Here is an 18,434-nt window from a genome sequence, read left to right as displayed (position 1 = left end):
GGGGCCAGCATCTTACTTCTTTCGGGGGCCTTAGCCTTGGCTGTGGTTTGCGGGTCTGGTGGGGCAGGGCCGGGTATGGGGTGTGGGCCATCAACCCCACCTGGCCATCGCCCGTAACTGGGCTGTCTGGGCCCAGCCCAGTGTGGGGAGCAGCGGCTCATGCTCCAGGTCCCCCAGAGTCCTGTCTCACACGCCCCTCCCTGGCTATCTCCACCGCCTCCTGCTCCCTCTCCTCGAGCAGCGCAGCGCGCACACGTGTCTCCCCATCTCACACGCTGCCTTCCTCCCCTGAAGCCACCCTCAGGCTGGGCGTGTCTCGGAGTCATTTCCCTGCTTTATGGTGACTGAGGAAGGAGACTGTGTGCCTCTCCACTGATGCAGGAAGCCTGGCCTTCTCTGAGGCTTTGTCATTTTCCTCCCCTCCCTCACCCTCCAGGTGTCAATTTCAGTCCCCAGCTGCCTTCTGAGCCTCTTTTCCTGGGGCCTGTGTCCATTCCACTGTCTCTGGCCGCTGGGAGCAGAGTGGGAAGGGCCCCTCCTTGGCGCTGAGAGCCATCTAGAGAGGTAGCCTCTGGGGTGGCCAGCAGGCCTCCGTGGGCAAGGCTGGAGGCCTCTGGTGCATCCGCCCAAGTCCTGGAGACTGGGCCCGGCGGCACCCACCGTGCTGCCCAGGGAGGCCTGACTGTGCAGGGCCGCCCCAGGGGTTACCTGAGCTTGGGCAAGGTGTCTGGAGTCACTCCCTTCCACCCAGGGAGGGCTGCCCTCCGCTCCACAAAGGAAAAGCACAAGTATGAGGGAAACAATGTAGCAGCTCCAGGGGGCGCTTGCCCCTGCAGGCCTGCGTGCATGTTGCCAGCTGACATCACCAATGCCACCTGGAGGTGCGAAGGCTCATGTGCCTTGGGACGTAGAGGATGCAAATGAGTGCGCCTCCAGCAGGCTGGCCTGGCCTGGCTTCCTGGGTTGTCACAGGAACTGTGTACACTGGGTGGTCCCATAGCGTAGCAGCACTTCCTAAGAAGCAAAGACATGGCCTATTCCCCTGCATGTCCCTGGGGCCTCTGGGGCCTAGGGGTCATTTGTAAGTCCCTGAGACTTTAAGCTGAGTTCTTTGGAGGTGGGAGAGTGGACTATTTTGGTGGAATTTTACCACAGATTGTGTTTTACTGGAATGCAAACATCTTAGTGATGGAAGAGTGTGGCTTGTTGAGTCTGGATGTTTACCAGGAATTGTTTCCTATTATGGAGGATAGCCAACCCTGTCATAGCACCCTGGGGCATGAGTGTACCTACCTTGGCACCTCCCACCACGTGAGCTTGCAGCTGACAGCACTCTGGGGACGCTGTGCAGGGGGAGCCCTGCAGTCTGCACTCTTACCTGGTGTGGTTGGGTGCAATCCTCCCACTAGGGCAGTGTGTTACTTGACTAAAGCTTGATTTCCTCTTTGCAGCCCTTGAAATGGCCTCACGTCACACTGACAATGAAAGACGGGATGGGATGGAGGACTAGAGCAGGGGGTGTGACAGTAGGTGTGCTGTGGAAGGCAGAGGGGATCTGCCTCCCAAGGAGCTGGAGGGGCTGCATGGGCCCACAGAGGCTGTGCATCCTGGAGGAGAGGCCGGGGCCCTGGGTCAGGGGTGCAGATAGGGCCCAGCAGGCTCGGAGAGTCCTGGAGTGTTAGGGGAGAGGCACAGGAGGAGCCAGTGGCTGCTCAGTGCCCGGATGGTGGCTGCAGCCAGCCTTGCGATGGGACTGGCTGTATAGCTAGCATCAGGTAAACTTTGGGTGTGGGGATGGAGGCTGGAGTCACGGGCTCCCTAGTGTCCCAGAAGCAAGGACTGCCAGCTGCTATGATTGGGGGTACCACCCATCTGGACTGGGAGCCCATGCAGGGTGGTTGTGAAGAGGAGACATTGCTGGGCTCCAGTGTGGGAAGCCTCAGTCTTCTCCATGCCTGGAGCAGGCCAGACCTGCTGCCTCGAGGCCTGCCCTGGTCTGGCATGGGTCACCTCCGGATGGGACCCCTCTCCTCTTTACAAGTCCTTTCCAGGCAGGCCCCCATCCCCAGTGTCCGAGATTCATGGTGCCATGCTTGTCATTGCCCTGTCTGACAGCACCAGAGGACAGAAAGAACTGTCTCCCTCATTCAGGATGAGTGGCCGGGACCCAGTTCAGCGCGTGCCTGGCATGGAGCGCCGTGTCGAGTGGTACTTCTAGGCACCACCTTGCTGGGGAATCCCTGGCTGCTCAGTGACTCAGGGCTGGCTGTGGGGCAGGACTGCTGTTCCCAGTAAGGAGTCTCCTGAAATAGCTGCGGAGTCCTGTGGGTGCAGAGCCGTCTGTTCCCAGCGGCAGCCTCTCTCTAGGAGGCATCTGCCTGGCTTGGAAGCAAGTATTTGTGAATTCTTCCTCTGCACTGAACTGATGTTAGACTTCAAGTTAAACTATGAGAGGATGTCAGTGCCGGAACAAGAGATTGAGACTTGGGGAGCGTGCATTCACAAGGCACAGCTGGCCTGCTGGGAATCTGTCGGGTGTCTCACTTGGGAGGTAGGGGGTGCATCCTTCTGAATTTGTGTCCTTTTTTGTATCTTGAGATTGCCCATGGTCCTGCTGCTGTACTGGTTGGGGGGCAGCTGGCAGGGGTGGCAGGCGGCTGAGCTATGCGGGCCTGGACGGTCCGGTCTGCTAAGAACTTGCTGTGTGCTGAACTTGCTGTGTGCTGGGCTCAGGGCCACTGGGCCGTTTCATCATTTTCGAGCCCCTGATGTGATTTTAGCCCACTGACGGGGAGGAAAAAACTGAACATGAGAGTTAATAAATAACTTCTCTGTGTCTTGTGGCTATAGAGTGGCGGGGTCAGGCCAGGTTCTGGGGTGACCAGTACCCAAAGCCACACTCTTTTCCCACTGCTGGCCTGGCCTTTCTAGGCTCAAGCTGGTGAGGAAATTTGGAAGCCACCCTCAGCAAGGCCACCTCTAGAAAGAGACCCCAAATGCTCAAGGCAGTAGGTAAGTGGGAGGCTAGGGGGAGGTCCAGTGCAGGCACGTGGGCGTGGAAGAGACAGCAGTGGGCGTCCCCATGAGGAGAGCAGGCTCTGCGTGGACTCCACATGTCCTCCGTGCCTGGGAGGAGCTGGCCTGGCTTTGATGATGACAGTGAGCTAGGAGTAGTTCAGCAGCCCCTCCAGGGCGGCAGCAGAAGGGGCGGGGCCAAGCCCGAGCCCCACCAGCTGGAGTTCTGGGCATCAGGTTCTGCAGCAGAAGCCACTGGGGTGTGCACGGGGCACCTGGGGCAGTGGGACAGGACCGCACGGCAGAGGTTCTCTGGTGCCTTCATCGCCACATTAAGTAAGACCCCTTTAATTCTTACACACGCAGAAGGTGCTTACTATAACTAATACAAATCATGCGAAATGTGTTCTTTACATAGCGTAACACCGAGCCCTCCACCCACACAACCTGCTTGCTTTCTGGAGGTTGGGATTTTCTGAAAGTGTGTCTCAGAACCAGTGTTGCCACCAGAATATAGCTACACACTTGCGTAGGCCACGGTGTGACGTCCTGCGCAGGGCTCAGCTCGGGGTTCCTAGGAGCATCACTTCCCGTGTTTACTACTTCTTTGTAAGAACACTCGGCGTCTTCCCTTCTAGCCACTGTGAATTACACGATGCGCCACTGTTAGCTACAAGCATCCTCTGTGCACTTAAATGTTAAAACATAGGCTCGCCATCTGGGTGCCAGTTTGCACCCCCCTGGTGACTGCTCCCGTCTCTGCCCTCCTCCCTGGCCTCTGGTGACCTGTTCTGCTCTCTACTTCCACGAGCTGTATGTGCTAATGCATGCGACACTTGCTTGTCTGTGACTAATTCCCGCAGTGTGATGACCTGCAGGCCCAGCCATGTTGCTACAAGTAGGACTCCATTCTTCTTTCTGGTTGACTAACGCTTCACTGTGGGCTTGCACGTGTTTGTGCGTGTGCGCACCGCGCGTTCACCTGGCTGTCGCTTCGTCAGCACACGCCTGGGGTGATTCCACCTCCTACCGGTGTGACTGACGCCGCAGTAGGCTCTTGGACATCGGGATTTCGTCGTCTTTGGGTCTGAGAAGCACTGCCAGAGCGTGTTGGTGCTGCTGGTGCTGGTGGCTGGATGAGCTTTCATACCGTTTCCATAATGGCTGCGCCAGCTTCCACCCAGCAGCGTGTACGTTGCCCCTGTCTCCACGTCCCCGCTGGCACGCCTCATCCTTGTCTTTTTGATAGTTCAGAGTGGAAGGAGACAATAATTAGGAATGCGACTTGGTAATTAGTGGTGTTGGGCATTTTATCACGTCCTTGTCCAGCTACGATTGTTTTTTTGAGAAAGTTTGTTCAGATCATTTGCTCACCTTAAGTTGGATTCTTCGGAGTTATGGTTTTGAGTCCCTTATATATCGCATTATTATTTGTTGAATAGTTCAGACATACTCATCTCATTTTAAGTTGTCTACTGTTGTTGCTTTTGTGCATAAAACTGGTGCAGCCCATGTTTCTTGCATTGTTGTGCTTTTATATTCTCCAGAAAATCCTGGCCTCGGCTAATGTCATAGCATTTCCCCAGGAGATCGCTTGGGCTTTAAGGTCCAGGAGCTGCCTGTGGTGAGCAGCTTCTTGTGCTCCGCCCACACTCCTTCCCCGCTGCACACCTGCTGAAGAGTCCCTGCTCTCCCCCGGGCTGTTGGGCTGTTCTGAGTGCCTTCCAGGCCCGTGCACCCTTTGTTGTTTCATGAGGACCTCAGCTGGGCGGTTCTGCTTTCACTTTAGCCAAGTGATGAGGGGGCAGGATACCAGAGGCGCGAAGGAGCTGGGTGTTTCTCAGTGGCTTGGTCTTGGCCACGCGGGTTGAAAGACCTGGCCTGGTTCTCCCAGAGTGCTTAGTGGGAGCCGTGATTGCAGGGCACTTCATTTCCCTGAGCCTCAGTTTTCCTATTTCTAGAATGGGCACATTCTAGAAATTAATGGAGCCCAGCTTTTGTGGTACCAGGGATAAGCCTAGGTTATTTACACTGAGCTACATCTCACCCTCAACCCCCTTTAAATTTTGAGTTGGGCTCTTGTCAAGTTGTCCAGGCTTCTGTGACTCTGTTTCCCACTGTGCAGATGAGTAATGGTTTGCAGGCCACTTGGAAGCCTTGCTATCTGTGTTGTCTGGGAAGAGGTAGACCAGCTGTGGTCTGGTGCTGGCCTGCTGCCCACTCAAGTGGCGCGGCCACTACGGGCCTGGGTGGCAGGGATTCCTGGAGCCCTAGAGCTTGTCACAGAGGGAGCCCCCAATGGCTTGGCTCCCTGCATTTCTCTCTCAGTGGCTCCTGCAGCTCTTGTACCCAGCTGGGTCTGGCTGCCCCCGGCCCCTCTTCTCTGGGCAACACTTGGCCCTTAGTCTGGGGTCCTACTAAGCCCTGAGCGCTCTGCTGGCTCAGCCTGTGTGGCAGGGCTCTCCCTGGTTAGTGAGAGAGGCATTGTTCTGCATCCACTCTGGAGGAGCTAATGCCTCTAAGTGGCGGTCACCAGGGTGGTCAGCCCGGACGGGGTGTACGCTGCATGCTACGTCTGTGCACCCCCAGAATTGGCCACCTTGTGGGGATGGCGGTGGAAAGTGTTTGTCCCTGTCTCCAAGTTGCATAGCTCAGAGAAGGCTGCCCTCTTGGCTGGTGGGGAGAAGTTGGGTTCCTGTCCAGCCCAACTAGTGGAAAGGCTGTGCTGCTGCACCGTCAGGGACTGCAACTTCCTGCAGCCTGTGTCTAGAAGCTGCCCTAGGCCACCCCGACATTTATAGGCTATATGCCTGGGTTCTGGGGTGCAATCCAGATATGCCTAACCCTGTGGTGGGCAGCCTGGCCTTTGATATCTCTGTCCTTCCATTGGGTCCTTAAGGAGGTCACAACTAGCAGACAGAGCAGCCAGGTCTGGGGTGGGGGCAAACTGAAGCCTGGTTTTTGTTTTGTTTTGTTTTGTTTTGTTCTTTGAGACAAAGTCTCATTATGTGGCCCAGGTTGGCCTTGAATTCACTGTATACCCCAGAGTGGACTTGAACTCACAGTGATCGTCCTGCCTCAGCCTCCTAAGCACTGCTATTAGAGGTGTTTGCTGCCACACCCAGCTGAAGCCTGTTTATTGCAAAGTGTTTTTATTGTTTACAATATGTATTAATAAAGATACCCACGGGACTTACAACAAAGCCCATCCCGCCCTGTATACCTCCCTATCTGCTTTCTCTTGTGCCAATTTTCACAGGACCTTTGCAACCTGCTCCTTGCCCACCCCCAGAAGGCAGGAGCTCCTCTCTGTGTGCCCACCTCCTGGACACTGCTCTCTGAATCATCTGAAGGCTGGTGGCTCCATGGTGTCAGGCAGGTGTCTGGCCTGGCGTGTGGGCAGAAGGCCTCCGTGGCTCTATTCTTTTTCTCGTTGGCACCCAGCTGGCACAGAGGCAGCTCGGATGGGGTGGGGTCTGGTGGGTGAGGTCTGCTGCTCTAATGAGGAAGTCTGCGCTTGCCTCTGGTGGAGGAGGCTGTGTCCACTGGAAGCCGAGGTGTCGGGGAGGAAGGCGAGTGTGTGGGGGGGGAGGGAATAGCGAGGAAGCCCACTGGGATCCAGGCTGGAGGCCACTATGCCTCTGTCGGCTGAGAATGGAGGCACCCCAGGCTCTGCACACCAGGGAGACGGGAGCGAGGTAACTACAGAACACGATTCTACGCCAACCTTCCTGCCCACTGTCACACCCTCATGCAGGGGACACAAGTTCCCTTAGGACCTGGGGGGCTCAGGTGGGCTGGGCCCATGGTCCCTGCCAACCTACTGGCCAGGGACAGAGTTGAGCCCTGAGTTCAGAGTGTAAGCACTGTGACCCTCTGTGTGGAGCCGAGGGAATAAAAGTGCCAGCTGTCTAGCCTGAGAGTAAGTTGGCACAGCCACCTGTTACCTCCAAAGCCACTGGGCACACCCTGCCATCTGCCAGCGAGCTCACCAGCTGTACCTCCAGACCGTGTGCCAGTGCCCCTTCCCTGCTGTCTCCTGCCCTGCCCATGGTGGCCCATCCAGTGGATTTGCAGGGTAGGTCAGTTGTGTGGGTGACTGCTGCAGACCTGCCACGTGAGCAGCAGGTGGCCTGGAAAGCCCTGAATTAACTGGCTCCCTGGTACCAATGGCCCCTGTCCCCAAGCTGCCAGTACCTCCAGCCACCCCAGAACGTGGTGATGGCTGGGGGCACTGTAGGACATTCCACGCTGTGGCTCCTGCTGGTCCTGGGCTGTCCACTGCCTCCCTGGACCGCAGCCCCGCCCCCTGCCCGTCTCTCTGTGCACAGGGCCTGGCAGACACTTCTCTGCCGCCACAGGCGCTCCCTTTTTGCTTCCCTCCCACCCCACATGGTGCTGTAATTAGCTGCTACACTTGGGCTTTCTCAGTGGGGAGAGCCAGAAATAGACTGCGGCTTCCCCAGCTTCAGGCAACGGCACAGCACGTCACGGGCCGCGCCATTTCGGAGCCAGGAGAGGGGAGCTAGGGCTGAGGCAGCAGTGGTGTTCCCGAGCTCTGAATCCTAACGCTCCTGCCCCTTGGCTTGCTCGGCTCCTCCTCTACCCATGCTGGGGCTGCTGCTTGCCCCCTCTAGATCCCCTTGCTCCTCCCTTCATACTCGCCTGCCTGGGCACTGGTTTACTCACAAGAGCTCTAGGATCAGAGGAGGCACCCAGTCAGCCACACCATCCCTGTCCCAGGCCATGGCTATGCCCTCGAGATGCCCACATCCACCCTGCTCGGAGCAGCCACTGTGTGTCAGCAGCTAGTGGGACAGCCTGCGCTCGGGCGAGGCCACGTCCAGGCCCAGTCCCAACACCTTTCCTGCCAGCCAGGCCCGCCCTGGTTCCTGTGAGCTGGGGTGGACTGCACTCTCTTGCCTCAGTCTTGCTGCAGGACCAGCAGTGGGTGCCGGCAGCAGTCCTGCTTGCCAGAGTCTGGGGTCCAGCTCGCACCTGCTGGCCCGCCAGCACTCAGAGCTGGCACTCACAGCAGACAGTCTTGCTGCTCCGCACCGCCCGCCACACACACAGCGGCTGATGCCTGCAGAGCAGCACCAACCCCAGTGCCAAGCTCTCAGGGGAGACCCTCCCCCGGGCTTAAACTCCAGACATCACACACCAGTCTTGGTCCAGATTTTCATTCTGGAAATGGTAAAATACATGATGGCATTTCTTAGTGGCCCCTGTACAATCCCACAAATGTTTCCAAACCTGACGGTGGCAATACCGATCACGCCCACTCGCACTCCTCACACACTCAGCCTTGCACAGTCTTTCTGTGGACCACCTCACTGGCACAGCACCCTGGGGAAGGAAGCCTCCAACCCTCCAGCCCACTCCACCCCACCACCCTGCCTGACAGACAAGTCCATGGCTCACCTCGAGTCAGAGCAGTTCATTGTCTGAGCCTAGGAAACTGGCAAACACTGACTGTGAAACCTGAAAAAGCCCATCCCAAGCTCCATATTGCATTTCAGGCTGCTGGAGGTGGGCAGCTGCTCAGGGTGCGGTCGAGAGGGCAGGGTCTGAGCAGAGCAGTGAGTGCAGTCCCAGGGCCACTGCGCCGAGGCTCCCTTAGTCTCTGCAGCCTCACCCTGGAAATGGGCTTGCAGGAAGGAATGCGGACAGGACTGGGCTCCTGTTACCAGCGGGAACTCTTCACACAGACACGAAGGAGCAGTTAGGCCATCCAGAGAACAGAGCCCTGTGCACATGGCTATCTGCTGGGCTCCTTTTCCAGTGCTGGGAACAGAACTTGGGGCCTTGTGTGTTCTAGGCACGTGCTCCACCCCGAGCTACAGCCCTGTTCCTTGATTACTCATTACTGATTACTTCTTTTTTTAAAATTATTTATTTATTACGTTTATTTATTGTGTGTGTGTGTGGCCAGCTCAGCCCACCAGGGGGCGGGGCTGGCTGGCATGTGGTGCTGGGGGATCGAACCGCGGTCCCTGTGCTTTGACAAGCTTGTTTCAAGTAGGTGCTTTAGACCACTGAGCCATCTCTCCAGCCCCTACTGATTACTTCTTAGTACTTTGCTTATAAATGTCAGAGAAAACGCTTGCCATCTAGAAAGGTTTCTGAAAGACTAATACCTTTTACTTACAGATGTGCCCTCAAAGTTCTTGAGAAATTACTAAGTTCTGAACAAATGTATATTATCTTGCTTCTCACAACTCTGTGTAAAGCTCTTCAGTTCTCTTCGTCAATGACACAGGTAACGCGTTCAAGGACACAGCCAACGCTAGGTCTCCAACCTGTGTTGGAGGGCAGGGTCTGAGCAGAGCAGGGCGCCCTCTGTGGCCCTGTCTCACCAACTTCCCAGGCCAGGACCCCTGCACCACTTTGGAGAATACCTGTCACCTGAGCAGGCCAGGAGGGAGCCTGGCCCTCCTCAGGCAGGGGAGAGTGTACCTGCCCCCCTGCCCCCACATCCTGTCCAGGGCTGCTCCTCTCCGAGCCCTGTCCTGATCCTGTCCTCTTCCCCAACACCTCCAGCCCAGGGACACATGGTGTGGAGACATGTGTCTTCAGTGTCATCTTCCCACAGCTGGCTGTACACTCAAGTCTCTCCAGACATGGAGCTTTGTCCAATCCCCTGCCCGGTCCAGTCCGTTGTCCATCACACCTCCCCTTGTATTTCTTCCACAGCACCGGCCACTTCCTGGAATCGTTTTCATTCTTTACTGTCTTCCTTTGCATCTGTCCTGTGAACTTCCCACTGCAGGGAAACCTTGCTCAGCACTATGTCCTGAGGGCTTGGGACAGTGCCTGGCATGTAGCAAATGTTCCACAGCCATTTGCTGACTGCTTGGATGATTAGCATTGCAGTACTGAGCTAAGCTTTGCAGGCTGTGTGCAGGCAGATGGGGAAGGCTCTCACCCAAGTCCCAGCCAGGAGTTGCGGGGGGCCAATTTGGGTCTTACAGAACCTCAAAGGGAGATATGAAAGCAACCACCCTGAGAGCTAGAAGACACACAGCAGCTCCCAGAGCCACGCAGCAGCTATTGTGTTCAAGTGTGGAGGGAGGAGCAGCAGCTTTGTTCTGGGACAGGGGCTGCAAATAGGAGACAAGCAACAGTCCCACGGGGGCCAAATGCGCTAGCCCCCAAGTCTGGGTATTCAAATAACAACCCTGTTGAATCCCTGCAGAGGCTAAAAGATCCGGAAGTGGGAAGGTTTCTGGCTCTAACCCAAGGACATTATCTTAGCTGCAAAAATAAGTGGAGCCTGGCGTTAATCTTAGCTAATTATGCTTCCCTCTGCTGACAGATCTGTTTTGGGGTTGGGGTGGGGGACTGTGCCCTAATTCCCCCAGCAGGAGACCATCTGGGAAAAAAGTGATCCTGCCTTCACATTGCACACCAGGGCCTGGGTGGCGGCAGGGGACGGGGAAATGGGCTCGGCTCCCCTAGCTGTGCCAAGTTGGAGGAGAATCCTGGCTTCTACTAGGCAGGCAGCTCCTTAAGAGTGAGCTCACTGACAAGCGCGGGAGGCCTGACGCCTTGGACACGCCCCTTGTGTTGGCTGAGCGAACAAACGAGGGAGGCGGCACTCAGCGAGCGAGGGCGGGATCTCCCCGTGTCTCCAGCGCTAGGGACCAGAGGCAGCCAGGGGAGGGGCAGGCATCTGCTCTCCAGGCATCTGTTACCAGGAGCCTAAAGCCAGGTGGTGCTGCCTGCCCCTCCCTGAGCCAGTGGCCAGGAAAAAGAATTTTGAGTGGATCCCCGCGCTGCTTAAACACACCGCCTGGGTGACAGAGCAGGGCAGTGTGGCTAACGGATCTGGAATATGAAGACCTGCAAGCTCGGTGCTGGAGCAAGGACTTCCACAGCAGCTTCGTGACAAGGCAGCCTCCCTCCCACGTGGGAGGCTGACTTGATCTTGCCAGGAAGAGGCACCAAAGGTTCCCTTTCCTCCTTTTGAGGCGATCATCTTTAGGGGTGTGCCAGCCACCTCTCACCTTTAGTCTCTGGATGGAATCTGCAAGCACCCACCATGGTGCAAAATATAATTCTGGTGTTTTTCCGCAGAAGGCTGAGCCAACGACCCGCTGTGGAAGAGCTGGAGAGAAGGAACATCCTGAAACGTGAGTGGCGGGGGTTCCTCCAGAGGCTTCCCTAGCGCGCGCTTGCTGAGCTGCTGAGGCTGTCAGACAGCTTCTCCAACCCAGCCCAGCTCCGCAGGCTGAGTGCTTCTTAAATCGGAGTAGATAAGAATTTCGGAGAGCAAGCCTCTAAAAGTTGATGTGGGCAGACAGTATCCCTTAAAATGAGAAAAGCTCACTCGCTAGAATTAAGGAGGAACTTGTTTTCCGGGTTAGGCAGTCATGTCTCTCTAAGGGAGATGAAATGGCGCCATACCCTTTTTATGCAAGTCGGGTGTCAGGCAAGTTTTCCTGGCAGTTTTGGATGGGGGTCCTAATGGCTGTGGAAATCAGAGGCTAGGTCACCCAACCTACTAGTGCAGGACATGCCCCTTGGCTGTCACAGCTAGGAGGAAAAGATGCTCTGCTTAGAAGTGCAGAGAAATCAGAGGAAATTATCCTTGGCTTGTGACTCTGGAATTCGAAGACCCTCTGCCCTTCTGGCTTTGAGTTTCCCAGGAGGTATATAATTATATATGTCTACGAATATAACCTTGCTGTGTAGGGCTTTATTACATTACAGTCATTGATAATTGTTTTTTTTTATTTTAAACAGAAAAAATCAATAGATACAGAATTTCAAAACATAATAGATTAACAATGGTTGATATGCTGTGTATTCTTATCTTCAGAGTAGCCTGGATTACAAAATACAGGCATGCATAATTGATCAAACAATATAAGCACACTTTAATGAACTGAAAGAAATATATCCTTTTCTCCTTTCATCCATCCCTACTATTTTTTCCTTTTCCTTGAGTAGTTTCCCTTTCACAATATCTATTGTAGATTCTGGACAGTGCCTTCTAGTGGCCAATCATATATGATTTTAGTTTTTATTTTTTTGTGAAAAATGCAGACATTCTCCAAATTAGTTCTGTGAACATTGTTTTACAAAGTTAACAAGGAGTGGGCACTGTGCTCTACTTGATTCCTCTCTGTTTGCCTCAGTGCCCCAACTCCCCCAAACAATTTCCTCCTTTACAGAGTAGTGAAAGTACCCATCAGACTAAAAATTAAAATTTTTAAACTTAAGATACAGTGGCTATTATCCTGTTGACTAAGCTGTAGCCTGAGGATTCAAAGGTGTTATTGCTAGCATGCTTATCAATGTAGGCAGACTAGAAAAATGATTTCAGTACTTTTTGAATATTTGGATTTAAAAAAAAGTAAGCCTCTTAATTATACAGCTTCTAAGTCACAGGTGCCATTAAAATTGGTGTGGTAGAGCTGAAGGCGCGTTCAAGCCTTGCAAGTCCCACCGTCCACTGCCCACAACAGGAAGAGACTGCCGCTGCCTGGGCTGTTAACCTGGAAACATTGTTGAGTAGCCTCTTCCCTTTTCTTGTGGGCAGCCAGATCCTCTTACTTATAAGTGCCCCTAATTTATTATTCCTTAAAAGTTAATTTTGAAGCCTTGAAAATGCAACTGTGCTGAAAGTGCTTAACTGGAGCTGTGCTCACACACCTTCAGGGCACAAATGGGAAGTGGACTGTCTTGCAGTGGCCATGGCAGCCCTCTGTGAACACTGTCCCTTCACCAGCTAAGCAGACTTGTCCTTCACTCTAAAGCCTTCCCATGTCCAGAGTGGGAGGACCTGAAACTTTTGCTACTAGGTCCGTGTTAGGTGTTCTGTTTGGTTGCTTTCTGTGTAGATACTAGAGTAACCCCGTATGGCCCAGTACAGAATCTTACTCTTACAGGCTGGCACACGGGGACTGACTCACACTGCACTGCTTCTTGCTCACGTAAGAAAATCCTTGACTATGATCACTCTGTATTTTCTTCCCTTCAAGCTAAGAATTCATGGCCAACTGTCGTTCTGAGATACACTCAGAAGTCTGCTGTGTTTTCATAAATGAAACTACCCTGGGTTGTTCTGTATGATGACAACACAAATAATTTTGACAAATGAATACTGGCAAAAGGATAGAGTTAGAGTTGAACTCCAGGTTTACCTGACTGCACAATTTGTATTCTTAACCATGATAGCAGATGCAATAATACATTTTTGAGTATCTGTGGAAGACTCGTGCATAATTGTCCAAGCTACTGGAGATATTTCCCAAAAATGGGGGTAGAGAAGTCCTAATAATGGATCTCTTGTCTTGTATAAGGTTCTGTGGCCTGGGAGTAAGACGTATACAATCACCACCAAGTGGGCGTAAGCTGACAGGAATAACAGAGCAGGTGTCTGACAGAGCTCTTCAAACAAGCACTCACAGGCACTTTCAAAGAGAGCTCACCAAAACGCTGCAGCATTTGTGTGACCTTAGTAATCATGACGATATTTTTACACACACAAAAATGGTTCTGATGTCGCTTTCTTACTTCCACATAGAGCTTGTACTTGGGATTCCTCTGTGAACTATTTATAAGAAATTTGAAGAATTACTTTCGTGTCATTTAGTCTTTCATAGCCTTATGTATGACAGTTTTGGATTTTTTCTCGTGTATATCATCCACTTTATTATAGCTTACAAGTACATTTTCTTTGGCTTTTCCTGTGTCTAGAAAACTAAGCACATAGTAGGGTTTTCTTTTCTGAAATGCTTTAATCCAAGAAGGCTACTCTTTAAAGAGAATCATTAAGTACAATTACTGACAAATAAATGCCCATATATATTCAATCCCCTAAATGTATGACTGAGCTGTATCTTGCTTTTTTCTAAAATCAGATGGTGTGAAATTATATTAACGCCGAATAGTAGGATTTCCCTTTCCCAAACCTGGTGGTGTTTCTAGGAGTGGTGACCATGAGATCTTTGCCCTGGGAATGGAGTTCTGTTCAGGTCGCAGACAGGAGGCTTTGTTTAGCAACACAGGATGCCAGAAATAGGACAGCCCATGTCTTGCACCTCAGGACAAGGCATACACGGTATACTATGGCTCAGCGTTTGGTCTATCTTTAGCTTCCCAGTGTTAAGTGTGAGCACAGCTTGGCTGTTAATAGTCAAACTCACCAAGCCAAGCCCATGTCAGTGAAAAGCTTGTGCTTCTTTCAAAGATTCTCTCATGTAAAAGTGTCCCTGGCTCAATAAAGGAGTCAGCTGGTCTGCAGGTATGTTTATGTGTGTGTGACATGCACCCTGGCGACACACATTCCAGACAAGCACATGCTGTCCAGGATCTGAAGGAGGGTATCCCAGATCTTCTGTTGGCTACCTAAACAGTATACACAGTATTAAATAGAAAGACATAACCAGGAAACAAGCAATGACATTGCTATTTATATTCAAATGTATATAATTAATTATTCTATTATTTTGTATACCATCTGTGTTCCTCAATGTAAGTATACAAATGGACCCTTGGGTGGGATAGAGACAGACAATGATTCCTGGAGAAAAGCAGCAATATGATCTGCAGCTGTTTCTGCTGTAGAGACAAGGAGAAGCAGGCCAGGATGATCCCGTGTACCCCCACTGTGACCTCCAGAGCAGTGATTAGCAAAATGGAGGCAACAGGTTGTGATTTATGAGCTGGCCTTACTATCCTATCTGCAGCCTCCGGGTGATCTTGAATACACTTCTTGGCTAAAGGGAAGAACATCTCAACTTACTTTTTTTTTCTATTTTAACCCTTCACAGAAAGGAATGATCAGACAGAACAGGAAGAAAGAAGAGAAATCAAGCAAAGATTAACAAGAAAGGTATTATATTTCCTGAATTGTAAAAAGTAGACTAGAGAAAAAAAGTGTGCTTCTGTAGCAAGTGGAGTGGGTAATCTAAGCCAGCACCGTCTGGGATTGTGACCTATTTCCTAGCGTGGACTCAGGGAGATCAACAATGGCTAGCTCACCAAAGCTCCTCAGACAGCACTGCTCCTGGCACCTCCCAGTGTCACCGGCCGACATTCCCTGTGAAGTCCTTTCCTAGCACAGTAGCGGCGGGGAAAGGCGGTAGAGGCCTGAGACCTTTCCTCATATTTCCTGGTGGAGGCACAAGCTGAATGTGTATTTTCATAACTTGTACAGTGTCTAATAAAAACATACCTGGCTTGGCAGTGCTTGAATTTTACCTTTTAGACTCATTGTCTTTGGTCACCTTCAATGTGTCTAAGAGCTCCTTCACTGCAGCACACTTTTATTAGTACCAAGGGACAATCTGTGTGACTCAGAGTTAAAATCTGTGCATTGGCAGGAACTTTTAAAATCCTATTTCTAAATTCATGTATTCTGCTATTTCCCTTTCTCCCCTGCAGTGAGTTTGGTGTTGTACTAGTGGTAGTTAGTACTACAAAATTATCAAAAATTTTTTCAAAAAGTATTTAATGGAACTTGAAAAGAAGCTATTCTTGCTATAAAATTCAACTTAGTTCATCAGCCATTCCTTGGTCCTGTAAAATATAATATTTAGAGGATGCTGATAAAAGGTGTTAGAGAAGGGGATTGTGATTTAAGAAAACATAATTTAAGCCCTGCACATTACAGGGTGCTTATGTGATACCTAACTATAATGACTTTTATTTTAGCTTAATCAGAGACCCACTGTTGATGAATTAAGAGACAGAAAAATTCTGATACGTTTCAGTGATTATGTGGAAGTAGCAAAAGCGCAGGATTATGACAGGAGGGCAGACAAACCCTGGACACGACTGTCAGCAGCAGATAAGGTAAGAACTGCGTGTGCTGGTCGGGGCCTTGGTCCTGGAATATGGGCAACACGCATCCTGCCGGGAATTTATGCTTATATGATGGAGCCATTAGCTTTTTACACTAAGGTTATACTTTGACTAGATATGGGTTTCACAAAGATAACTCAGGGTCAGAGTTAATACATAGTTCTCCAACAGAGAGCAGTTTTGTCCTTGGAGAGGTATGGCACTGTCTGGAGATAGTTTTATTTGTTACAACACGGGTGTTGCTCATATCTAGTGAGAAAAAGACCCTCCATTTTTTCCTACATATTACAAAATAATAGAGGCAGCAATTATTAAAATGACTGCTAATCTATAAATATGAAAACTCATTTCCTCTGTTAACTTTTCAATGTCCTGTTTTTAATTTTAGGCAGCAATTCGTAAAGAATTAAACGAGTACAAAAGTAATGAAATGGAAGTACATGCATCAAGCAAGCATTTGACGAGGTAAGATTGGTTCTTCTATCATGATACCTCACACAAGTTAACACACAACCCCAAGAACCTTATATTCAGCTAGACAAATGTGGCACTTCTATAGAGAATGTGGTTAACAGAAAGTACTTCACTGCTGTCTGTTCCTATGGAATTTTATAGAGCTTAGTAAAAGGGGATATGGAGAAGAATACATATAGGCTGCTGGTTTCACTTTGTATTTAAGAAATTCCCTTTTCCAGAAATTCAATTTGAATTTGCCAACTTGACTGTTATGAAATAACGCTTTACTTTTCCATTTATTTTGTATCTTAATTTTATATCAGCATCTTTAATGCACATTAGTTTCCCTAAAGCTAAAAGAGCATTTCCTCCGCAAGTACTGAGTACCCACCATTGTTCAGGCACTGAAAATAAGTCTGTGAGTATGATGCAGGATTGATAAAGGGGAGACTCCTATCTATATGGAGCTTAATCTACTAGGAACATATTTTCTATTTCTTCTATAATCAAAATTTTTTCTATCAGGATGAATATATTCTCTGTTCACACTACTGCATATGCCAAGGATGACACTGAACCTTCGGTGGTGAAGTTCACTGCAGCATACATGCAGTGTCTCTTTTTCCATGGCCATGACTAGCAGTAATTATCTTAAATTCTCATATGCCTTTAGCCCTAATGGGGATGACTAGGCCCTAACAAGTTTTCAACTGTAACAATAGTTTTGTCCTCTCTCCCTTTGTCTAAAAATGCTCAAGCCACAAATACAAAGAGAAAAGGTTTGTATACATACACTTATTTAAAATTAATGGATGTTTTGTCATCAAGTGGCCACTGTAATTGTTATTTAAATCAGGAGGCTGAGGCAGGAGGACTGACAAGTTTGAGGCTAACTTGGGCAACCTAGTGAGACCATGTCTCAAAGAGTTGGAAATATAGCTCAAAGGTAGGAATTCGATTCCAATTAACACCCCAAAAATTGTTTTGTAAAGCTCCATGTGGCTATGGAACAAAAGCCAGGTAGGTATGTGACTCTACTATACACTACTAAAATATATATTAAGGTATTTTGTAAGTTCTTGATCACTTCTTCAGTGGTAAAATTTAAGAGCCCTAAATCTGAAAATTAGGAGAGAATTCTCTATTCTTATACATTTTAGCACTTCATATCAATTTTAAGTCATATTTTTAGTCATTAGTTTGATTATCTTAAATATTATAAATATACCACTTATAAAAATATTCTCATGACTTCTATAATTCCCAATAATTTATCAACTGATTCATTATTTTTATCAGTTCACCAAAGAGCAAGCCCATCTGTGTTCTTCCCTTGTAACTTCAAACTCAGTTCTAGGCAGTACTAAGAATTCAGCATATATGTTCTGGGGTACAACAGGGGCTGGGGAGTCAGCAGCCCTGGGAGGCTCTACTTAGGTACTTTAACCAAAGCAGCTCTACATTTTTACATTTTAAATTTCTGAGATACTTCCAGCAGATTTGTTTGTGGAAGGCTTTTAACTGCTAAAAATGTATAAATTCTTTGTCTTTTTAAAAATTTCTAGATTCCACAGGCCATAGAGATTTTCTTCTGAGAAGAATTTGTGTTTAATTTTTGATACCAACTCTGAACATTCATCAGGGAACTTTCCTGGAGCTCAGCTCAAGACTACCTGCTGTGTGAGAAGAGCAGAGTCACACACTCAGGTGCACCCTGGCCACACTTACCTACAGGAGGAGCAACCAGAGGACACACTCCTTCGCTGATGTCTGAGGGGTGTGAACCACTGGGGCCAGCTAAGGCCCAGAGCAACTCTACCAGAAGAAAACTGTTGTTTGCCTTTCAATCTTGTTTTACAGTTCTGCAGTGTCATGGAGGAGGCAAAGTGCATGTGCAGGCTCACCACTCCCAGCCTCTGACAGGAGGGACAAGTGACGCAGTGTCGCAGTGTCATTCAGTATTTTGTTGAAAAGACATTTTTATTCTGATCATTAGTTTGAAAACACTTTTTAGTTCATGTTATATAAAATGATTTACTGTATTATACTTTTTGTTTTTTATATAATGTCTAACAAAAGTACAGCTCCAACATTTTGATTCCTGTTAATTTTGTTCTTTAATTAAATGACTACTTATTGCAGGAAAT

General features: G+C 49.9%; 1 protein-coding gene across 1 annotated transcript in view; it reads left to right on the top strand.

Annotated features, from left to right (window-relative positions):
* Phactr3 (phosphatase and actin regulator 3) overlaps positions 1–18,434 on the top strand; it is a 205,782-nt gene extending 187,348 nt beyond the window's left edge. Inside the window, exons 9-13 of the mRNA XM_004644177.2 lie at positions 11,095–11,150; positions 14,799–14,860; positions 15,682–15,822; positions 16,220–16,296; positions 17,853–18,434. Coding sequence (XP_004644234.1) covers positions 11,095–11,150; positions 14,799–14,860; positions 15,682–15,822; positions 16,220–16,296; positions 17,853–17,868 — 352 coding nt within the window. The 3' untranslated portion in view covers positions 17,869–18,434. The remainder of the gene's footprint in view (positions 1–11,094; positions 11,151–14,798; positions 14,861–15,681; positions 15,823–16,219; positions 16,297–17,852) is intronic.

Source organism: Octodon degus, unplaced genomic scaffold (assembly GCF_000260255.1).
Source record: "Octodon degus isolate 3935 unplaced genomic scaffold, OctDeg1.0 scaffold00194, whole genome shotgun sequence".
In the NCBI taxonomy this organism is placed as follows: Eukaryota; Metazoa; Chordata; class Mammalia; order Rodentia; family Octodontidae; genus Octodon; species Octodon degus.
The sequence above is the reverse complement of the archived record's forward strand: the minus strand, read 5'-3'. Positions and strand labels throughout refer to the sequence as shown.